Source organism: Mustela lutreola, chromosome 6, assembly GCF_030435805.1.
Source record: "Mustela lutreola isolate mMusLut2 chromosome 6, mMusLut2.pri, whole genome shotgun sequence".
NCBI lineage: Eukaryota > Metazoa > Chordata > Mammalia > Carnivora > Mustelidae > Mustela > Mustela lutreola.
Window position 1 is genome coordinate 107,905,679 of NC_081295.1, and position 26,063 is coordinate 107,931,741.

The 26,063-nt window shown below is 33.7% G+C and overlaps 1 protein-coding gene across 1 annotated transcript in view; it reads right to left on the reverse strand.

The window, feature by feature from the left end:
* EYS (eyes shut homolog) overlaps window positions 1-26,063 on the reverse strand; it is a 1,683,276-nt gene that overhangs the window by 1,114,887 nt on the left and 542,326 nt on the right. The window contains 3 exon segments of the mRNA XM_059179314.1: window positions 15,542-15,649; window positions 15,843-15,939; window positions 25,379-25,638. Coding sequence (XP_059035297.1) covers window positions 15,542-15,649; window positions 15,843-15,939; window positions 25,379-25,638 — 465 coding nt within the window.

Here is a 26,063-nt window from a genome sequence, read left to right on the forward strand (position 1 = left end):
GACCAGGGAGATGGGAGGGTTTGACTGTTTTTCTCTAAGGGCACACTGAGGAGTAGGGCTCCAAGCTCTCAGCTCCTCTGGGTCAGAGATTGAGAGGCCGCCATTTTCATTCCCATTCTCCAAACCTCTATGTAAAGCATTCAGGGAACAAAAGCTATCAGGAGCAAACCTTGAGACTCATGGCAACAGACTCATCCCCCAGAAGATCTGTAAGAACATCCAACCAAGACCAAACTCACCAATCAAGGAGAACAGTAGAACTCCACAGGTAGGGGAAAGCAACAGAAAGTATTCATGGCTTTTCTCCCAAGCTCCTTTAGTTATGAAAAGTTCAATTTTATTTTATTTTATTTTTTTCTTATTCCATTTTTTTAAACTTTACCTCTTTCCTCTTTTAATGTTTTTTAACTAGTTTATCTTAACAATAACTTTTTAAAAAATCTTTTAAAATCTTCATTGTTATAGTCATATTTCATCCTTTCGTTATATTAAACCTGTTTTTGTGTATACATATAGGGTTTTTTTTTCTTTAAAATTTTGGGATACAATTTCTTCTAACAGATCAAAATATACCCTAAATCTAGCACATGGCTTTGTTCTAGTCTCCAGTCTGATCAGATTGTCTCTTCTGTTTTTCTTTTCTCTTTTCCAATTAACTTAACTTACCAATCCTTTTTTAGAATATTTTTTTAAATTTTCATCTTTACAGTCATATTACATCCCTTGATCATGCTTAGCCTATTCTTTAAAATTTTAGGAGGTAGTTTCTTCTAAATGACCAGAATACACCCAAAATCAAGTGGGTGGATCCATTCTATTCACCAATCTAATATATATATATATATATATATATATATATATATATATACATATATATGTAAAATTAGATATATGTATATCATATATATATATACATATATATATTCCCCCAGTTTTGATTTCTTCTGATTTGGTTACAGTACATTTCTCTGGGGTCTTTGCCACCCTTTTAATATTTTATTCTCTTGTCCATATATTCTTATCTGGATAAAATGACAAGTTGGAAACCTCACCACAGGAAAAAAAAGCAAGAGGCAGTACCAATGGCTAGGGACCTAATCAATATGGACATTGGTAATATGTCAAGAATAGAGTTCAGAATGATGATTCTCAAGGTGCTAGTTGGGCTCAAAAAAGGCATGGAAAATATTAGAGATACTCTTCCTGGAGAAAAAAAGAACTAAAATCTAATCAAGTTGAAATAAAAAAAGGTATTAATGAGGTACAATAAAAATGGAGTCTCTTGATGCTAGGATAAATGAGGCAGAAAAGAGAATTAGTGATATAGAAGACCAAATGATGGAGAATAAAGAAGCTAAGCAAAAGAGAGACAAACAACTACTGGACCACAAAGGGAGATTTTGAGAGATAAGTGAAACCATAGGACAAAACAATATTAGAATAATTGGGATTCCAGAAGAAGAAGAAAGAGAGAGAGGAGCAAAAGGTATACTGGAGCAAATTATAAAAGACATATTCCCTATTTTGGCAAAGGGAACAAGCATCAAAATCCAGGAGGCACAGAAAACCTCCCTCAAATCAATAAAAATGGGTCCATACCCCATCATCTAATAGTAAAACTTACAAGTCTTAGTTACAAAGAGAAAATCCTGAAAGCAGCTCAGGACAAGATTGGCAACAGACCTACCCACCCCACAGAGACCTGACAGGCCAGAAAGGACTGACATAATATATTCAGAGCACTAAATGAGAAAAATATGCAGCCAAGAAAAATATGCAGCCAAGAATATTATAAGCAGCTAGGCTGCCATTGAAAATAGAAGGGGAGATAAAATGCTTCCAGGACAAACAAAAACTAAAAGAATTTGCAAACACCAAACCAGCCCTACAGGTAATATTGAAAGGGGTGCTCTAAGCAAAGAGAGATCCTAAAAGTAGTAGACCAGAAAGGATCAGAGACAATATACAGTAACAGTTAACTTACAGGCAATACAATGGCACTAAACTCTTATCTTTCCATGGTTACCCTGAATGTAAATCAAAAGACACAGGGTAGCAGAATGGAAAAACAAAACAAAACAAAACAAAAACCATCGATATTCGGTCTATAAGAAACTCATTTTATACCCAAAGACACCTCCATATTCAAAGTGAGGGGGTGAAAAACAATTTACCATGCTAATGGATATCAAAAGAAAGTTGGGGTGGCAATCTTTATATCAGACAGATTAGATTTTAAGCCAAAGACTATAAGAGATGAGGAAGGACACTAAATCATACTTAAAGTGTCTGTTCAACAAGAGGATTTAATAATCATAAATATCCATGCCCCTAACACAGGAGCAGATAATTATATAAACAACAAAATCAAAGAAACACATCAACAATAAGACAATCATAGTAGGAGATTTTAACATCCCTCTCACTGAAATGCACAGATCATCCAAGCAAAAGATCAACAAGGAAAAAAGGCTTAAAATGACACATTGGACCAGATGGCCATCACAGATATATTCAGAAAATTCCATCCCAAAGCATATTCTTCTCTAGTGCACATGGAACATTCTCCAGAATAGACCCATCCTGGGTCACAAATCAGGTCTCAGCCAGTAGCAAAAGACTGGGATCATTTCCTGCATATTCTCAGACCACAATGCTCTGAAGCTAGAACTCAATCACAAGAGGAATGTTGGAAAGAACTCAAATACATGGAAGCTAAAGAAGATCCTACTAAAGAATAAGTGGGTAAACCAAGAAATTAAAGAAGAACTGAAAAAAATAATTCATATAAACAAATGAAAATGAAATCACAACTGTTCAAAATCTTTGGGACAAAAAAGGCAGGCCTGAGAGGAAAGTATATAGCGATACAAACCTTTCTCAACAAACAAGAAAGGTGTAAAGTACACAACCTAACCCTATACTAAAGGGGTTGGAGAAAGAACAGCAAAGAAAGCCTATACCCAGCAGGAGAAGAGAAATCAGAAAGATCAGAGCAGAAATCAATAAAATAGAAACCAAAAGAACAGTAGAAGAAATCAATGAAACTAGAAGCTGGTTCTTATAAAGAATTAAGAAGATTGCTAAACTCCTGGACAGATGTATCAAAAAGAAAAGAGAAAGGACTCAAATAAATAAGATCATGATTGAAAGAGGAGAGATCAGAACCAACACCAAAGAAGTATAAACAATTACAAGAACATATTATGAGCAACTCTACACCAGCAAATTTGGCAATCTGGAAGAAATGGATTCATTCCTAGAGACATAAAAACTACCACAACTGAACAAGGAGGAAATAGAAAACCTGAACAGACCCATAACCATTAAGGAGATTGAAGCAGTCATCAAAAATCTCCCAACAAAAGAGCCCAGGGCCAGATGGCTTCCAAAGGGAATTCTACCAAATATTTAAAGAAGAATTAATACCTATTCTCCTTAAACTATTCCAAAAAATAGAAATGGAAGGAAATCTTCCAAGCTCATTTTATGAGGCCCACATTACCTTGATCCCAAAACCAGACACAGACCCTGTCAAAAAGGAGAATTACAGACCAATATCCTTGATGAACACAGATGCGAAAATTCTCACCAAATACTAGCCAATAGGATCCAACAGTATATTAAAAGGATTACTGACCACGACCAAGTGGGATTTATTCCTGGGCTGCAAGGTTGGTTCAACATCCACACATCAATCTATGTGATATAATACATTAATAAAAGAAAGAAGAACCATATGATATTCTCAATAGATGCTGAAAAAGCATTTGACAAAGTACAGCATCGTTTCTTGATCAAAACTCTTCATGTGTAGGCATTGAGGATACATACCTCAATATCATCAAAGCCATCTATCACAAACCCACAGCTACTATCATTCTCATTGGAAAAAAACTAAGATCTTTCCCCCTAAGGTCAGGAAAACATGGCAGGGATGTGCACTATCACCACTGCTATTCAACATAGTACTAGAAATCCTAGCTTCAGTAATGACAACAAAAAGAAATAAAAGGCAACCAAATTGGCAAAGAAGAATCAAACTCTCACTCTTTGCAGATGATATGATGCTTTATGTGGAAAAACCAAAAGACTCCACTACAAAGCTGCTAGAACTTATACAGGAATTCAGTAAAGTGTCAGGATATGAAATCAATGCACCGAAGTCAGTTGCATTTCTATACAACAACAGCAAGACAGAAAATAAAGAAATTAAGAAGTCAATCCCCTCCCTGCAAAAAAAGAAGTTGATCCCATTTATAGTTGTACCCCAAACCATAAGATACCTAGGAATAAACCTAATCAAAGAGGCAAAGACTGTATACTCAGAAAACTATAAAGTACTCATGAAAGAAATTGATGAATACACAAAGAAATGGAAAAACATTCCCTGCTCATGGATTGGAAGAACAAATATTATGAAAATGTCTATGCTACCTAAAGCAATCTACACATTTAACACAATCCCTATCAAAATCCCCATCAATTTTTTTTTCAAAGAAATGAAACAAATTATCCTAAAATTTATATGGAACCAGAAAAGGCCCCCAAATAACCAGAGGAATCTTGAAAAAGAAAGCCATAGTTGGTGGCATCACCAATCAATTCCAGACAAAGTTGTCTGTAAATACATTTGTAAAATTTGCGTCTTTGTCAAAGCAGGAGCGAATGTCCAGTGGAAAAAAAGACAGCCTTTTCAACAAATGGTGTTGGGAAAATTGGACAACCACATGTAGAAGAATGAAACTGGACCACTTCCTTACACCACACACAAAAATAGACTCCAAATAGATGAAAGACCTCAGTGTGATATAGGAATCCATCAAAATTCTTGAGGACAACACAGGGAGCAACCTCTTTAACTTCAGCCACAGCAACTTCTTCCTCAAAGCATCACCAATGGCAAGGAAAGCAAAGCAAAAATGAACTATTAGACTTCATCAAGATCAAAAGCTTTTACACATCAAATGAAATAGTCAACAAAACCAAAAGACACCGGACAGAATGGGAGAAGATATTTGCAAATGATGTATCAGATAAAGGGCTAGTATCCAAAATCTATAAAGATCTTAGCAAACTCAACACCCAAAGAATAAATAATCCAACCAAGACATGGGCAGAGGACATGAACAGACTTTTCTGCAAATAAGACATGCAGATGGTCAACAGACACATCAAAACGTGTTCCACATCACTCGGAATCAGAGAAATACAAATCAAAACCACAATGAGATACCACTTCACACCAGTCAGAATGGCTAAAATTAACAAGTCATGAAATGACAGATGCTAGTGAGGATATGGAGAAAGGGGAACCCTCCTCCACATGGTGGGAATGCAAGCTGGTGCAACCATTCTGGAAAACAGCATGGAGGTTTCTCAAAAAGTTGACAACAGAGCTACCCTATGAGCTGGTAATCGCACCACTGGGTATTTACCCTCAAGATACTAATGTAGTAATCCAAAGGGGTCGGTGCACCCAAATATTTATAGCAGCAATGTCCACAATAGCCAAACTATGAAAAGAACCTAGATGTCCATCTACAGATGAATGGATAAAGAAGAAGTGGTAAATATATATACAATGGAATAATATGCAGCCATCAAAGGAAATGAAATCTTGCCATTTGCAATGACATGGATGGAACTAGAGGGTATTATGCTGAGCAAAATAGGTCAATTAGAGAAAGACAATTATCATATGATCTTCCTGATATGAGGAATTTGAGATGCAGGGTGGGGGGTTAAGGGGGTAGGGAATGAAAAAATGAAACAATATGGGCTCGGGAAGGAGATAAACCATAAGAGACTCTTATTCTCCCAAAATAAACTGAGGGTTGCTGGGGGGAGAGGAGGTAGGGAGAGGGTGGTCGGGTTATGGACATTGGGTATGAGGGTATGAGATATGGTGAGTGCTGTGAAATGTGTAAGCCTGACGATTCACAGACCTGTACCCCTGGGCAAATAATACATTATATGTTAATAAAAATAATTAATAAAAAAGAAATAAATTAATTAATTTTTTTAAAAAGGTTTCTTATATATTTCTTCCAAAAGATCATTTTATAAAAGTAGAATCTAAAACACAAAAAGAAAACTACAAACTGTTGCAGGAGAAACTTCATGATTAGAACATGTTAGCCTATGTTAAAGCTATTCAAATTTTGAGAAAACTTATAATGCATTTTAAAATAATTTCTATCTCTTTCTTGTGATTCTATACTGCATTCCTGAACCACAGTTCTTTAAAGTAATGTCATTCCTTAATCTAAAAATGAACATGGATTTATATTTGTAACATGGATAAGGATTCTCACACTAAAATTTTGTGAAAAACTTAAAGTTCAATAAACCCTTTAGATAATAATTAGAAATTTCAATCAGTTGAAAGGTATTTAAAACTAACCATATGTTCTTTTGTAATTTTTTAATGGATAAATGCATAATTATGTATACAAACATACATAAGGTAAAGTAAATACATTTGTAAAATTTGCGTCTGGAAAACCCACCAAACTTAATATTAATCTAAGAGAATATATTTTTTTAAAGATTTTATTTATTTAGTTGACACAGAGATCACAAGTAGGCAGAGAAGCAGGTAGAGAGAGAGGAAGAAGCAGGCTCCCTGCTGATCAGAGAGCCTGATGCGGGGCTCGATCCCAGGACCCTGAGATCATGACCTGAGCCAAAGGCAGAGGCTTAACCCACTGAGCAACCCAGGTGCCCCAATCTAAGAGAATATTGAACATGCGATGGTATGTATAGTTCATTTATTCTCTGTTTTAACTTAGCATCTTTAAGATGGTTTAAGGTACTATATATTCTGTGTATCTCAAGCAAAAGAAGAAAAAGTAAACCAACTTTTTTCTACCCCAAATACTTGCTTCATAGAAGAGTGATTATCTTTAACATAGTCTTTATATGTCATTATTATAATTTTACTACACATGGCTGTTGAAACAGTGGGGTTATGTAAAAGTGTTCAGTAGAATATAAGTCGTTTGGACTAATAAATGGTTTCTAGGCAAACAATTTACAGAAGAATGTACAGATTTTTGTCTCTTCATTAAATATACTTTAGCCACTAATTTTCAACTTTTAACAGTAAAGAGCTGCTAAACTCATGAACATCACATACCAATTGGTCCTAATATTCTTGTTGATTATGATCTGTGTGTGATAATCACATCAGTCATTTGGAAATTTTTCTTTTTCTATATTCTTTGAATGAATCAGACACTGCTATTGTAATTGTTCTGGTGAATTCTTTCCTTAGCTGTAAAATTTTCATAGTTCAATATTAATGTCAGTGATCTAATAAAGACATTAGTTCTATTGATAACATATGCTATCAAATGTCAGAAAATGTCAATTGTAGTGTCCAGTTTCACAATAGTTTGTAGTTCAACTGGGGCTCTCATATCTCAAGAATTCATGTTTAAATACTATAATTAGGATTTAGTATTGATTATTTCAGGCCTCATTTTCAATAACCAAAGGAGAGAATAGAACAGATTAAAAATATAGATGTAATAATAAGTACATTAAATAATAATTACAATTTTTAATATTTTCTTGTGTGTCTATAATTTGTACTAAACATACAATTGGTTTTAAATAAGTTGTTAGATTACTTCAAAATTTTTAATTATAAGTTAATATCAATATGCTAAAAACACACTGAAAATGCTTTATATCAAAAAACATATTCTTGGAAAACAGATGGGATATGAAAATGTGATTACTTATTTTTTAGATGTTGATTTTTTTTTGTCTTTGGAAGATTTTAATGCACTGAAATGGTTTTTATTATAACATTTTAAACAAGTAATTTTCTGAGAACAGAATAATCAACACCCATATACCCATCATCCATATTTAACACATCTCAATGTTTTTCTATTTTGCTGAATAGTTTTAAGGAAAATATGTAAAACATATTTGAAAACCCTTTGCATACATCAAGATTCATTTTTCATTCCTTTACAGTGAGAGGAAATCACCATCCTTTGATTGATGTGCATTCTTCCAAATATGTGTTATAATTTCATTAAATATATATTAGTGTCTCCAAAATGAAATAATTGTGTATAAATCTAATAATATATGTACATGATTCATATGAGGAAAACTATACAACTCTGATGAATGAAACCAAAGAAAAATTAAATAGATATTTCATGTTCATGGATAGGAAAACTAAATTGTCAAGATGTTAGTTCTGCCCAATGTAATCTCTAGATTCAATGAAATCCCAATCAAAATCCTAGCAAGTTATTCTGTGCATATTAATAAAACAATTCTAAAGATTATAGGGCAAATCAAAAGATTTGGAGAACAAATCTGAAGGACTGACACTACCTGACTTTAATACTTATTATAAATCTATAGTAATCAAGATAGTGTGGTTTTGTCAAATGAATAAACAAATAGATCAATGGAACAGAACATGGAGGTCAGAAATATACCCACATAAATACTGTCAATTGATCTTTGACAAATACACAAAGGCAATTCAGTGGAAAAATGTTTTTCAACATATGGTATTGGAACAACTGGACATCCACATTGAAAATTTAAAAAAAAAATCTAGATACACACCTTAAACTCTTTGTTAAATTACCTCAAAATGGATAAAATACTCAATAAAAAATGTAAAATTATAAGAACTCCCTTAAGAAAGGAGAAAATCTTGATGATGTTGGGTCTGGTGTCTTTTTAGAGATGACACCAGGATATGATCCATGAAAGAAAGAATTGATAATATGGGCTTAATTCAAAATTCTGTTCCGTGAATGCCAAGAAAAGTCACAGGCTGGAAGAAGATATTTGCAAAAGACACATCAAACAAAGGATTATTATCCAAAATAGACAATACTAAAAATTCAACAATAAGAAAATAAACAATCCAGTTTAAAAAATAGGCTCATGATCTTCTTATTGTAAAATGATTTTATTTATTATTTGACAGAGAGAGAGAGAGCACAGGCAAGGGAAGTGGCAGAGGGAGAGGGAGAAGCAGGACCCCTGCTGAACAAGGACCCCGATGTGGGGCTTGATCCCAGGGTTCTGGGATCATGATCTGAGCCGATGGCAGTTGGTTAACTGACTGAGCCACCCAGGCAAAAATGGGCCCATGATCTTAATGATACCTCACCGAAGAAGTCCTATTGATGTTAAATAAGCATACAAAAAGATGTTCCACATAATATGTCATGAGGTAAATGCAAATCAAAACAATGAGATACCACTACACACCTTTTAGAATGGCCCAAATCCAGAACACTGACAGCACAAAATGCTCATAAGAATGTGAAGCAACAGAAGCTGTTTTTTTTTTTAATATTTTATTTATTTATTTGACAGAGAGAGAGAGATCACAAATAGGCAGAGAGGCAGGCAGAGAGAGAGTGGGAAAGCAGGCTTCCTGCTGAGCAGAGAGCCCCATGCGGGCTCGATCCCAGGACCCCAAGATCATGACCCGAAACAAAGGCAGAGGGTCAACACACTGAACCACCCAGGCGCTCCCCCCTTTTTAAATATTTATTTGAGAGAAAGAGTGAGCAAGAGAGAGCACAAGCCATGGGGAGAGGCAGAAGGAGAAGCAGACTTCCCCCACTATCAACATTCCCCACCAGCAGTACACTGTTTTACAATTGATGAACATACAGTGACATATGAAATATCATTCAAAGTCTATAGTTTAGACTAGGGTTCATTCTTAGTGTACCTTCTATGAGTTTTGACAATGTATAATGGCACATATCCATTATCATAATATTATATATAATAGCTTCACTGCCCTAAATATCCTTGAGATCCACCTAATTATCCTCCGTATTCTCTAATTCCTGGAAACCATGATCTCTTAAATGTTCTGCCTTTTCTAAATTGTTATGTAGTTGGAATCATATTGTATGTAAGCTTTTATAGATAAACTTCTTTCACTAGGTAATATGCATTTAAGTTTCCTCCATGTGTCTTCATGGCCCGATAGCTCTTTTTTTTTTTTTTTTTTTTAAAGTGCTGAATAATATTCCATTGTCTGAACATACAACAACTTATTTATTCATTCATTTACTGATGGCCATCCTGGTTGCTTCCAAGTGTTAGCAATTACGAATAAGGCTGCTATAAACATCTGGTTATTGGTTTTTTGAGTGGACATAAGTTTTAACTCATTTGGATAAATATTAAGTAGTGTGATTTGTGGATTATATTGTAAATTTTGCAAAAATCTACCAAATTCCTAAGTAGCTGCCATTTCTTTATTATCCACAGGGAAATCACCTTAGGGGTCCAAATATTTCCTGCTTATTATATAATCGTCTTCAAATGATGTCTTTGAATAGTCACCTCCATTTCCTTTCTTACATTTCAAATTTTTCAGGAAGGCCTCTGAAAAAAGATGATGGCACCAGGTGGATTCAACACTAATCTGGTAGTTAAAAGTCATATCCAGAAACCTCCATCATCTGTTTCTTTTCAGGAAGAGGCTGGTTCAGTTATGGTTCAGTAAGTATATAGTATTGTTTTCCTATACATGAGCCAAGCTTGAGGATTAATATTGACAAAAACTCTTCAGCAATCTGCATGTTGGTTGCCAGATTGTTCACCATTAGTATTTGGTTATTTTCCATCAAGCTTTTTTTTAGGATATTCTCAGTTTGAGAAAGAGTTTGATGTCATCAGCTAGATTGAAGAGTCAAAATCAACTTTATAATCAATTCAGTTTTCTGTAAATAAACTCATAGTTCTTTGACCATAAGAGTTATCTTTTAAGCAGAGGGCATTTTTAGCTGACTTCCTCCTTTAACTCTTTGAGATCTCATACTGGAACTTAGAAAACTGGTCTTTAGAGGCCATATGATTAAGTGATGTGAAATACCTTCATTTATATTTGTAAAATCCTTTTGCTTCTACTATTCATTTTGTTCTCGTCTCTGACTTAGCTAGCTCCTAAGTCTCATGCAGGGCAAATTAGTAATGCCAAGCAGTTAATGCCCCATGCTTCAGTCTACAAGTTCTTTGTGAGCTTATTTTCAAGTCACTAATCCTATCTTCTGTTAGTTGATAGCATTTTTTATCTTAACTCTTTACCACTCTTCTTCCTAGCCACAGCTTCATCATGGGAATAGTGTTTGCCCCACACTTTCAGGCATGGCTACAGTTATTTTTTTGCATGTGATCTATAGGTAAGGATGAGAGGCACTATCTCAGAGTCTAGGGCTTAACAGAGTTTGCCTGTTTTTTTGCTTGTCTTCTTGAACTTCTGCAACTCTGTGAAAACATGCTAATCCAATAAAATGAAAGACACTTGGAGCACAGCCATTTCAGCTGACTTCTTCTTCCTCAGCTATGTCCTTGAGAAACTTAGATGAACCCCATCTATATTAGAGCCAAATACAATAAACCACAGATATGAAAATATTAATAAGTAATAATTATTTTTAAACACCAAGTTTTCAGTTTCTGCTGAGCAATAACAGCAAACCAGTATAGCCCATATAGTAACTCTGAAGGAGTTCATACCCCCTATAGACAAAGGATAGATATAGCAAAAGAACTTAAATCTCTGAATTCATTTTAATCTCCATTAGTGATAGAGGCTAAACGTCTCCTGTTTAATCTCCATTAGTGATAGAGGCTAAACGTCACACAAACCTTCCTCTAAATGCTGGTGAAGGAATTCATTTATAAAATATTGCATTTTCTCTAGCCCACTTCTCAGTATTTCTCTTTGGTTCCAGTGGACAAAATGGGTTAGATTCCAATGTTGCTGACGAGAGATGGAAACACTTAACTGGGAACATCTAGCCTATAACCTAGAAGAGCTGCATAACTCCAAAAATCTGTATGTCACAAAGTTGGGGAGCATGTGTGGGACTGACCCTAAGGTAGTCAGACCAAAGGAGAATAAATATAAAACTTAAATGAGTTAAACTTATTGACATGGATGAGAGAGAAGTTTCAATGTGCTACTATTAGCATCTGGGTATGGTGTTAAATTGGCTAATCAAACACAGGACTTACTTCTAGCTTAGATTGGTGAGGCAGAAGTGCCAGAGTGTTCTTGGTATATATTATAAGGAGCTGCTCATAGGCTTATTGTTATGGAAATGTTTGAATGGATCTATCATGAGTAAGCTGTTCAGTTAGCCTTCCAATTTTTATCTCAAGAGAGTACAGGAGGGTATTTCTATCTCCTAGGAAGAAATTCCATTCACCCAGGAGGAATTCCATTCACCAAAATCAAGAACAGGTTCATGAGGGGGGCATTAGTGTCTTGATGAACTCTAGGGTGATTATCCTTTATAGGCTGGGGATAATGTGAGATGGTACAGTAAAATTGGGTTCCCTGATATAAATTAGAATAATGGGATCCATGAATGGATAAAAACTGTTGATTATGTATGACTGTCAGATTAAAAGATGAGCAAATATCCCCATAAGTCAGAGAAACAGATGGTCATTGGTGGATTGATTCAGACATTCTTGACAATGGCAATGGCAATGACAGTGACAAGTTATTACAAAATAAAATCTATGTGCAATCTGCTATGGTACTATTCACATGTACAGAATTAAGTATGCAGGTCTGAAGGATAGTATAATTCTATATATGTGAATATATAGAATTAAGTACACTATTTAATTTGCTTTGTAGGGATTCCTAGCCTCTTACAAAATTTCAGACCTATGCTTTGTCATGGACTCAGTTCTTCAACTGAAGAATAGTAGGTCCTTTTGAAGAAGGATCTTGACATATAGTCACAGGCTTTCCATGTATTTTCCTGAAGCTTTTGCAGAGGGTTCTGAGACCATTTACCACTATGATTGTTCACTGATTAAAGAATGATATTCAGGCCTTTTAGGAGTTTTTAGATAATGGCCCTGAACTTATGCTTATCTTTGAAATACCACTTTCCATCAGTAGGAGTGCACAATTATTTAGGTCTGGTAGATGGGTCATAAATCTATCTTTTATTGTTTTTTGTTTTGTTTTCCTTCACAGTCCTTGAATATATAGTGTAGTCAATATACTTAGTAACAGAATCTCCACATGGGAATAAGAGCTATTATGCAGAATACCAACTAGGAGATCTTGAAATGTCCCTTTAGACTTATCAAGATTTTAAATTGAAAGCAATTCTGTATCCGTATGGGACTTCTAGTGATTAGTGTCCCCTTCAAAGGCTTTGGAGTTCCAGGGGTGGTTATTCAAAGCATGTCTCCATTTACTTCACTAGATTGGACAGTACAAAAGCCAGGTGGCCACAGAAAATAATAGAAATAATAGAAGATTATAGGAAACCTAAGCAGGTTGTGATATAAATTGTGAGAGGAATTCTAGATGTTAGATCTCTATTAAGATAATCAAATATATCCCTTGGTGTCTGGAGAAAATTGGTGACCTGGCAAATGAGTCTTATTCATCCTAATCAATGTGTATCCAGTTGAATTTGTCCAACTGTTATTTTTTGAAAGATATTTTAAAAGATCTGATGAAGATATATCAATTATCTTCAAATTGATCTACAAATTCAATAAAATTCCAATAAAAATTCTACCAATCTTTCTTTCTTTGTTTAGATGTAAGGATTTATACAATACATGTTGATTGTAACAGAACAAAACTGTCAAAAATAACTAAAGCTTTCTAAAGGAGATAAAAATATGAGATTTCTTGCCTTACCAGTATTGAGATATTTCAAAGGTAAGTAATTAAGATTTATGGTAATGACACACGAACAGCTAATTGAACTAAGGAAACAGAATAGAGGCAAAGAAATAGACATATTTGTATATGGGGACTTGTTCTGCAATCAAGAAAGCAATGCAGATCAGGCCAAGCAGTAAGTAACAGATGAAGTTATTCAATACATATACCAGGCACAATTAGTTAATCATATGCAAAAATGAACTTAAAATTCCTACATAGACACACACACACACGCACACATGCATGCAAAATTTCCAGATAAATTAATTTAAATAGAAAGGGTGAAACTTTAAATATTTCAAAAGGAAATATAATCAAGATTCTTTTGTCTTAGAATAAACTTTTTAAAAAATATTGAACCACTCCTGAATCCCTGGAATAAATCCTACTTGATTATGGTGAATGATTCTTTTTAAAGTATTACTGGATTGAGTTGCTAATTTTAATGTATTATTGAATTGAGTTGCTGTTGAGGATTTTTGTAACTCTGTTCATTGGAGACATTGACCTGTAGTTTTCTTTTCTGTGTGTTGTCTTTATCTGTTTTTGTTATCAGGGTAATGCTGGCTTCATAGAATGCATTTGGAAGTTTTCTTTCCTCTTCTATTTTTTGGAAAAGTTTGACAAGAATAGCTATTGGTTCTTCTTTAAGTAGAGTAAACATTTTTAAATGAGATAAAAAGGCAAACCATAAGCAAACTGATTAATTTGATTACATTAAAATTAAAGCTTAGCACTCAAAACATCATAGAGAAGGTAAAATGTCAATCTACAATCAACAGAAATATTTTCAGTAATTACAACTAATAAAAGTAGTAATAACCAAAATATATAAAGATTCTTACAAATCAATAAGAAGAAAACATAAATGGGAAGATGCCATAAATAGGCATTTCTGGAAAGGAAAAATTAAACTTCTTAAAATGGATGAAGGAATGCTTAAACTCATAAATTATGATGGGAACTCAGGAAAAAAAAAACAAAGATATATAATTTTACACACAGCAGATAAGCCCAAATGGAATATCTAAGAATATAAATAGGGACACTTACTCAATTTCATTAAGAGTGTGAATATTCCATTTTCAAAGTAAAATGGATAAAAATGATATAATACATGTGAAAACATCTACCCAATGATCCAACTATTCCATTTCTAGGTAAGAAATCTAAAGTAACACTAGCACTTGTGTACTTGGGGAAATATTTGAAAACCTTAAGAGTATTATTATCACTAAGAAAGAAGAGTCAACCCAGATATCTATGGCCAGAAGACTGATAAAGAAATGTTGACACATATTTAAATGGAATATTGTACAACATTTAAAAATGAGCAACAGATGCAGAAATGTCATATTCAACATAATGGATTATTTCTGAAGACTATACACAATATTATTTCAGGTATATTAAATGCTAACTAAGTGTTTTGTTGAGGTGGGCATACAAATCGTTAATACTATATATTAAAGGCAACAGATGGGTCAAATAGGTGATGGGGATGAAGGAGGGCACTTGTGAGGAATACCAGGTGTTGTATGGAAGGGTTGTATCAGTATATTATATGCCTGAAACTAATATTACACTGCACTAACTGAAATTTAAATTAAAACTTAAACATAAAATCTTTGTTCAACAACAAAAAAATTCAGGATATTCAATATGGTTGGGGGAAAAAGTAGAGGAGTACTTGGGGATAAGCACAAGGATATTGGGAAGGTTCTGCTCCAGTTGAATGACAGGCAAATATATGTTCATTTTATTTTTTAAATATCATATACAAAATAATTGATTAAGTAAAATATAGCTTCTCACCTGTTTGCCAGATCCACACAGGTCCCATTATTTTTGCAAGGTCTAGAAAAACACTCATTTGTTTCAAGTTCACATAGAGGTCCAGAAAACCCAGGTCTGCAAACACATCTTTTAAACAAGAAATTTAATACCTCCATTAGTATAAACACATAAAGTCAAAGCTTCAAATAATTGTAGCATGGCAAATTTTTAATAACCAGAAATGTTGCTCAATTTGTCAACTGAAATTATAAACATGGATGTGTTTAGATACATCTAGATGCATAAACTTGTATCTCATTATTTTTTTGGTTTTCTCTACCTGAAATTGTTGACCCCATCTTCACAGTCACCATAATTCTGACAGGGAAGGGAGAAGCACTCATCCACATTAATTTCACAATGTTCACCCTCAAATCCTGCAAGGAGAGATGAAATGGATATAGATGAGCAATCTGTACTTTAGAGTGTGAAAATCAGTCAGTGCTAAAGAGTCTGCAGAAAATGCTCTTAGTGGAAGCTTAGAAAAAAATAGATATTACATAAAGAAAGAAAATACCTCATCTCTGGCTTCTCATCTTTAATTCACATAACATAAATAAAGTTATGCTAGTTTCTAATAAACAAGTTCAAAGGAAAGAATTAAGGGAGGAATACTTTACTGAATCCTTTAGGAAAATAGGGTGTTGCAAATGTTGCTATTATTTTAAGGTACTTAAATGTTTGAACAAGAAGATATGAAACAATCTGGAAAGCAAATGAATTAATGTGATGGCCAATCTTAAAGTAAAATTGAGCTTCAGCAATCAAATTTATTCAAGACAGTTAGCAGATGAGGCAAATTATTTAATTACTTTCCATATCCAAGTGATTCAAAGAAAACAAATTATTTTGATTCAGAGCTACATAATCACTCGTCCATTTAAACACATGCCAGTTATATTTTTTTTTAAAAATAACAAAGAACATGAAAAAAATTATACAGACTTGTAAGAGGCAGTTGTAATTATTTAAACACATTTGTGTCAGAAAAAATCAGCATATCACTTTTTAAATACATTAAAGTGATGCCTGCATGGCTTGGTCAGTTAAGCATCTGCCTTTGTCTCAGGTCATTATCCTAGGGTCCTGGGATCGAGTCCCACATCAGGCTCTTTGCTCAGCAGAGAGCCTGCTTCTCCCTCTGCCTGCCTCTATCTCTCTCTGACAAATAAATAGATAAAATACAGTAAAATAAATAAAATACAGTAAATATTTTATTTATAATTTAAACAATTACTTCCCTGATTATATATAACTATATAAAACAAAATATATTCTGTTATACTAATATTTTCTTGCTAATATTTTTTTCAATACTAGTTAGAAAATATGTGAAAAAAGAGGATTTTCCTTTCTCTTACTTTTTCAGTGCTATAACTAAGTACCAAATAATTGCAGTGATATTATAAATGACAATATCTACTCAGATTTTTTAGTCAGAAGAACAGAAGGTCATTCAAATTGTTCTACAAAACCTGCATTTATTATTGCATACACATAGGCTAGGTTCTGAAAGAGCGGGTTACACAGAAATGGCCATCTTCCTTCCCTAACACCACCTCATGATGTCTCTCCTTTCAATCTTCAAATATCTCTTCATGTTGAAAGCTTCAAGTCACTTGGAATATTGGCATGCAGATGATATAGCATAGCTTCCTTGATCTCTATTTCTATATCATGATCTTTTAGCTTGGCATCTACTGCAGGGTGGAAAATCCTCTGTACTTCCTCAAGAGTTCCACGGGAGAACATGGGATAGTCTTACTTTATCCATTCACACCATGCTGTAAGCCATTGCCATTCTCTGTGGTGCCTACCACCAAGTCAAGGGGCAAACCTGCCTCTCTATCTGGAGTTTGGGAAGGGGGCATTACCTCTTATAAAATCTGGCTGCCTCCTTCGTAGGAGATAATATGGAAACATAAAAACTACTTACAACAAAAGAAGGCAAGAGTAAAAAGGAACAAAGTAGAGATACAAGTACTACAGAAAGTAGAAATCAAATAGCAAGATGATCCATTTAAAGCCATATACATCAATAATTACATCAAATGTGGTTTAAAATTTTTTTTTCAATAAAAGGCAGAGTCAGCCAGGCTAAATAAAATAGCAGAACCAACTACATGGATTCTAAAGGGAATTTGCTTTAAATATAGAGATAATGATGAGTTAAAAGTAGGATGATGCACCAAGAAACACTTAAAAGAAATCTATAGTGCCTATGTGTCTAGCAGATCAGGCAGTCTTTAGGTCAAGTCTCATTATTAATTTGTCGTATTTTTTTTTCTTAGTTATCAAAGCTTTCAAGTTTAACTCTGAAGTTGCATGCTTGTAATTTCACCCATGCAGTCAATATTGTATCCTCACCATTAAAAACAAAATTAAAGAGTTATTTCCAAGTTAATATGGTTCTCTTAATTTTAGGTAAGTGAGTTATAATTCCAACACATTTCACCATTCATCAATCACCACTGCTATCATATTTAAATTATAAATGTTACAGTACAATTATAAATAACATAATTTGTTTATATGTTTGTGGGTTTTTTGTTTTTGTTTCTGTTTTTTTTTTTTTACAAGTTAAAGATTCAGAAAGTTGAATGCATTACACCATTCCTATTTTTAGCTTTCTCTGGGAGGCAGGGTGTTTTGACACTGATACGTTTCTTAGAAATGTTCTTTGAGGCACTGGGACTCAGGGACCTTGACTAGCCAGAGAAGTAGTACCAGTGTGCCCTCCTGAGTTCAGCTGGGCTGATAAATCGGAAGAACGCTCAGAACCTACAAACTCGGGAAACTCACAGAATAACCTTGTTTTCTGTGATTTTGCCTTATTCATTTAGTTTGACATTTCTGGCATGGAGCTTTGTTACCAGCCAGCAACATATGTCAATGGGCTGAGGAAATTAGATTGCTAAAATGCAGTAGACATCGGGAGAAAAAAAATAAAGTAGACATAGACTGCATTTAAAATAAACCAAAGTTTTGCTGAGAAAGCTTGATGGTGTTTGGGGGATTTAAAGGAGAAAGAAAAGTATATATATATATATATATATATATATATATATATATATATATATATATTTTCTATAGTCCTTGGTGTTAGAAGTATTTGTTTGTGTGAAGGGTATTTGTTTTGAATATACGCAGTGACAGCTAAAAGTCTGTCAAAGCTTTAAGTATATTGAATTTGTTCTATGCTACTCTCCTGTTTTTTATCCCTATCCAGAATTCAGCTGACTCTATTAACTGCAATAGAGTTCTTTACACAAAAATAATGGGACATTCTCAAATGTCTTGGATTCTCTTATCTTTTCTTATAATGGCTTAGCTATACATGGTCATAGAGAATGCCTGTGACTGATCAATATTTTTACATCTTCCCATCCATCAAAATATTTCATAAGTTACTAAACTCATGTTTAGGAGCCAAATCAATGTAGATTATATGTATAATTTTTAAAATCACTTAATATTTTCTATTTCTAAAAAATTTCATTTTTTATTTCATTCTCTAGAGGGGATGGCATAGAACAAAGTACATTAACAATAGTTAGATTTTCATGAAACTTTATGAGGAAACATTTTGTCATTCGGTCTAGACCTTGACAACATTGGAAGTAATACCATTTGGAATAATTAGGAATGAAAGTAAGTAGGAAAAAACTAGATATATCTTTCATGTATTCAATAAGTTAGTGTTAAAATCATACATTTTAAAATAAAAACTAAAAATACTAAAAAATGACCTTTTTCAAAAGCATTAGAAGGTCATTATTTTTGTTTTTTTCTGAATTAAAAAATTAATTTACCTGGATTTTAAAGCTTTATGAAAACAAGAAAAAAATAAAGATTTCTCTCGGCAAGTCAGAATTTTTTAAAATACTGTTTTATTTAAAAAGATAAATATTGTTTTATTTTTATTTGAAAACACAAGATACAAATGTTAGCATTCTTAAAAATTAACCAACTTTTACAAAACAGTTGCAGATTAAATCCAAACATTATGAAATATGACAGGCTAGAACTAATATTTCTAATAGGACTAATAAGGTTTTTTAAACACTAATTTTAAGAAAAAATTTTAAAAATGAGTATAAAAGCTCATATTTTATTTTATTTTATTTTAAAGATTATTTGTTTATTTATTTGACAGAGAGAAACAGAAAGAGAGGGAACATAAGCAGGGGCAGTGAGAGAGGGAGAAGCAGCCTTCCCCCAGATCAGGAAGTCCGATGTGGGCCTAAGTCCCGGGACTCTGGGATCATGACCTAAGCCGAAGGCAGACGCTTACCAACTGAGCCACCAGGTGTCCTAAAAGCTCATATTTTAAAATATAACTAATAATTAACATGATTTAAAGTTATTTTACGGCAATATATGTTTTCTTTGAAGAATTTTCCTAGTATAAATATCTACAGCCATTTAAACCTAATAGACACATGCTACCACACAAGCACATATTTTTAACCCACTGAGCCACCCAGGTGCCCCTAGAAGCACATATTTTTAATTGTCAAAAAGTGTAATTTTTAATTTAGATAAACTATATTGTCAAGTGACACATTTATTTGGTATTTAGAATTATACGCCTTAAGTAATGTGGCATTACCATAATAATAGTATATGTACTAGAGTAATAAACGTGTTTAAGTGCAACTGCTTGCCTCCTCTGGTACTACAAATCCATTGAGCTTAGAATCCTGATTATAAATCAATAGCACATGTAAATGATCTGATTTTTCCTTCTACTAAGACATTTTACAAGCACTCTATGCCACATTTTAATCCTTTGTGAAGTGTCATTAAAAAAAAAATAAACAAAACTTTTGCTTCTTTCACATTGGAGACATATGGATGAAATGGCTACATTTGGAAACTAAGCCCTTTAAATTAAATCGAAAGTATTGGATAGTGTGATGTTCTTGCCTATAAACTGAGACATAATTCAGAGTAGAAAGACAAAGCAGCTTTCCTAAAGAAAATAGTAGAAAATAAATATTTTTTAAGCATAAGACGATTTTAGATCTCTCACTATATACACACACATGCTAATAATGGAGACTGATGGCATGCTATATACGCATCGACATGCATGTTATCTAAAGTCCTCTCTATCTCTGTAAACCTCATATCATTCTTTTTTTTAAAGATCTTATTTATTTATTCAATAGAGAGAAAGAGAAACAGCGAGAGAGGGAATACATACAGGGGGAGTGGGGAAGGAGGAAACAGGCTCCCTACCAAGCAGGGAGCCCAGTGCAGGGCTTGACCCCAGGACTTTGGGATCATGACCTGAGCCAAAGCGAGACTCTTGACCGACTGAGCCACCCAGGTCCCTCATATCATTCTTATAATCCATTTATACCAGCCTGCAAGTTGAACTCAGTTCATTCAACTCTTGTTCTTAATTCTCTTTCCCTTTACTATACACATTAGATAGTCCTCTTTTGATCACATACACTATAAACAAAAATACTAACTTATAGAAGGAATGTCATTTACTGGTAGCCTAGCTGGGAAGGATACCTAGAAGTTTTCAGAGTTTAAGAAGGAACCATAGTAACTGCCAGGACCAGTTCTTTCACAAACATTTCTCTCTTACTGCATTCAGATCTCCATGTGAAGGGAACATGGTGTTGGCTGCACCAATTGTAAAACTAGCAAAAAGTGAAAGCTTTTTTCTCTTATCATCAATTCCAAGGAAAGGCTCTGAATGCCAACATTCCAGTCCTATGCTGACATGGATCAATCATAATTGCCAGAGAGATGGGATTTTCTCTCTTAGTTTGAGTTTCCCAAAACAAGAATATGAGGTAATAATATGCATACAAGTAGCTTATTTAAAAGGTGATCCTGGAGATTATTGCAAGGAATGGAGAAATAAAATAGGAGAGAGAGGGGCTTAATGAGCTGGTTAGTTTATTGTGGGCAATGAAGTCTCCAAGGCTGCTGGGGATCCTCTTAGAAATCATGTGGAACATAACTCAAGAGTTGTAACACTACATAAAAAGGGTGGGGTATGCTTCCGCAAAGTAAGAAAGAGCTCTTACTATGTTGTACTTGAATAGTTAGTTAATTTATGTGTCTCTCCTTGAACTTTAAATTCAATGAGGGTTTGTCTCTGCCATGTTTAATTTCCCCCGAACCTACCTCAAGACTTGACACATGGTAAGAAATCAATAATGGTTGCTGAATCAGTTAATAAAGAATACATTTTTTAAATCTCTAGAACACTACCAACATGCAGTTACAAGACTGGCATGTGTTATATATAGAGCATAGTGCAGAGACGCAAAAAAAAAAAAAAAAAAAAAGGTGTAGTATAAAACAAATGCTGAGGTGTGTAAATTGATTGCATATTAAATTGCCAAAAACTAACACTATAAGGTACTATTGTAAATCCCATTTACTTCTAGGAATCTTGTGAAATTATATTTGTCTTTCTATGTGCTATTTTTATACTTAGTAAAGCAGAGATTTTTTAACCACAGAAATTGTTCAAACAAATAGGATTTTATATAAAACAAACTTGTATTAAATTATTACTGCTAAATGCTTTTCTGTCTACCTATTTCCCACTAGAAAATGTTCAATGTTCATAGGGACAAATTAACTCACCTCCATTCTAAACAGAAGACAGAAGCACAGCCCTTACTTTCTCCTGCAAAACATGTTCACCTTCACCATAGTTCTAGTGTTTTACTACAGCTATAATTTTTAAGTAGCTCCCATTGTACCCAAACAGATTAGATTGTTTTGACTATAAGTTTCAATCACACTAAGCAAAATAGTTTACTTGGTGAGCATTCAGTTTGGCATAAATCAAAGTATCAGTTATTCTAGTTGCTGGTTCTTCAGAGTGCATTTTAATGCCATTTATAATTTAGTTGATTAGTATATAGTCACATTACTACTCTGGCTTTGGGATTTTATTTATATTCATATTTAAATTGTGACAGACCCTGCAGGCTGACTAATAACCATGAACAGAATTTCAAAAATGCATATGCTGAACTCCAAGGCCTTAAGCCTTAAGTCTTTTTTCTTGTGATGCCCTATATTCTAGTCACTTGGCAAACACAAACAGCTTGCAAAGAATTCCAGTGGAGTTTCCAAATCCTGTATCTGTATAAGAGGTTAAGTCTTGGAATTCTTTGTCGTTTAAAATTTCACTACTTTTAAAATGAAATTTGATTAGAATATTTTCCTTAAAAAATAATATAATGGCTTTGGTGTAGATCCTATTTCAAACAAAAGGTATTAAAATAACTCAGGGCATAGTGTCTAAAATATTCCACAGTCAACCTCTTTATAATATTCTGAGGTAGCTTTTTAAAGTAATGTCACAGGCTTTAGTTATTGACCTGCTACAGAGGTGGAACAACCAAAAGCAACAGTAAGTAAAAATTTTGGGGACGCCTGGGTGGCTCAGTTGGTTGATCAGCTGCCTTTGGCTCAGGTCATGATCCTAGTGCCCTGGGATCGAGTCCCACATCGGGCTCCTTGCTCCGCAGGGAGCCTGCTTCTCCCTCTGACTCTGCCTGCCACTCTGTCTGCCTGTGCTCACTCTTGCTCTCTCTCTCTCTGACAAATAAAATCTTATTAAAAATTTTGTATAGTAGTTAGATCTGATTTACAGAAACTTAGTCCATAATTTCTTAGGTTTAGGAATATTTTTCAATTTCAAATATATATATATGTGTGTGTGTATATGTACATACACATATGTATATATAGACGCACATATATATTTGAAATTGTGTATATTTTATATCATTATTAATTATTATTGCATATTATTATATATTTGAATTGTGTGTATGTGTATATATATATATACACACACACTTGCAAAACAATTTAGAAACAATGTACTCTTCACATATCTCTTTGTGCTGAATCATAATTAGAAAGTGACAAACACATGATTCATTGTGCCCACCTGCTACTGTATCCAAAGCATTAATTTGAAATGGTCATATTTCTCTGAAAGACTTAAGTATAATGATGAAGTTCCAAGAAGACAAGATTTTACTAATATACAATGGTGAAATCTAAATTGTCCTCAGGATATTTTGTGATGCTCGTGAAGCTGGAAAATCTTATTACTAATTTGATAGTCGTTGATAAGGTTTTATGATATCTCTGAACTTCTTTTCCCTCACCCCACAACAGGAAAGGAATCTTACTAGATTATATAAATTCATTAAATGCATTTATTAATTGCACATAAATTATCAAAATTTTTACATAAAAAAACATGCTCACCTTGTAGAAAACTCTCTTTGGTGAAAACAGAAGAAGTTTTATTTTAATTGAAAATATGCTGCTACCTCTCATTAAATATTATATTCTGAGACTATTAGTTTGCTAAGATAAGCATTATGGATAATTCTGCTGAATAAATGAGCTCCTCCCCTGCTACTGAATACTATTTCAAAAAGTTTCACTCTAAATGTTTGTTAAAAGGTAATTATCCACCTAATTTATATACTTTATAATTACCGAGGTTTGCAGGATATCAAATGTCCCTTTAACATTTTTCCTATCTTGCTTTTCCTGACACATTCCTGCAAACATGTGTCTGTCCATATGCCTTGTATGCCCACATTATTTGCTTTATAAAGCCCATGTCACTTTTGTAAAAACAATTACTAATGGCTCTCCAGTTTATAGTTCCAATCCCTCAGAAGGCCCAGAAGTTTTTGTCATGTACATACATTCATGGACTTGACTGCAGAGGCTTGTAATTATCCTATACCTCAGGAAGTTCTAGAGGCTCATAAAAACAAACAGGAACAGATTTGACTAAGATACCAATTAACTGATATAGTCTAAGCTGACCTTTTAGGACAGAAGAGTAAACAAGTATTGTCCTTATCTTTAATAAGCCTCTTTTCTAGTAGGATAAGTAACAAGGAAAGAGACATGAAGCCATGAGTTGGTATTAGGAAATAAATATTAGTTGTAGACTCTTACACATAGTGTGATTTTTCTATTGTGCTTATGACACACTCCTGTTACACTGAAAACCTACAATGTGCTAGTTTTATGGCAGAGGCATTCCTGTTGAAGATGGTAATAGTTCTTCAGAAGCAAGCAGTACATGAGCAGTAAACATTTATATAGGTCACCTGTGCACTAATCAGACCTCTTTCAGTTACATCTGAAGAGATCCCAATCAAGCATCTTTCAAACTGTGTAAGTTATTATTGGCTGATATGACCCAGAAAACCAGAAGTAATTTGCTTCAGGAACAGCTGGATTCAGCAGTGCCAATAATGCTCTTTAATCTGCCTATTCTCTATCCCCTTCACAGACTCTATTTTATGGTACAAAGTAGCCACCAGAGGCACGTGACACTGGCTTAGCCACCAAAGTGGAAATAAGTGGTGTTCATAGATAAGTTCATGAAAAAAGTTACAGTGAAGCATTTGACTACCCTAGATTCTATCTATACTTATTTCTAACTAACAGCTATTGTTAGGAACACTACATAAAAAAGATTATTCAGGAAAAAAAGCTGTTAATAAACAATGGGAAATTTCTTTAAAACAAACAAAAAAGACCAAAAACTACAAAATTTTGTCCCTCTCCCTGCCCCCCATCGTCCCTCCTCACCATACTAGTTAGGCTAACTTTTTAGATTATTTCTCTAGTCTGTTTATAATACCTATATTTGGAGTCAAATAATCCTTAATTCTACAATATATGTAAGTTTTCTCTATCCCATTTTTAAGGAGCCATATCTCATAAAAACAAAACCAAACAAACAAAAAGTGAAAAAAAATTAAAACAAATAAAAGCTCTTACCTTTTCTACACACACAGTAGTGAGTTCCATCTACCAAAGTCAAACATGTTGAGTTGTTTCTGCAAGGGTCACTGAGTGGATCACAAGGGTTATAGTGTTGATGGCAAAATTTTCCAGTATAAAAGGGTGGACACAGGCATACAAATTGCCCAGGAATGGTAGACTCATGACAAAGAGCTCCATTCATGCAGGGGTCAGAGTCACATTCATTTATTTCTTCACTACAGTTTTGTCCAGTCCATCCAGATGTACACTCACAGCTGAAAAAAAATTTTAAGAAGTATGAACAGTACTGTTTCAAACTTATTCTTTATATTTTAATGAATTATTACACTAAACTAATATGTGGCATTTTTTTATAACAAGATTAAGAAATTATACATACTTTAAAAACATTATTTGCCTAATTTCCTGAGACAATTCAATGTATATTGTTGCAAGACTCACTGCAATGGCTAAAATAAGATTTAAGAAGCATTTGGTTTTTGTAAACCTGGTGATTCACAGACCTGGGGATAAAAATATATGTATATAAAAAATATATGTTTATAAAAAATAAAAAATTAAAAAAAAAATAAATAAAGAAGCATTTGGTTTGCATGGAGCACTGGGTGTGGTGAGAAAATAATGAATACTGTTTTTCTGAAAATAAATAAATCAATTTAATAAAAAAAGAAGCATTTGG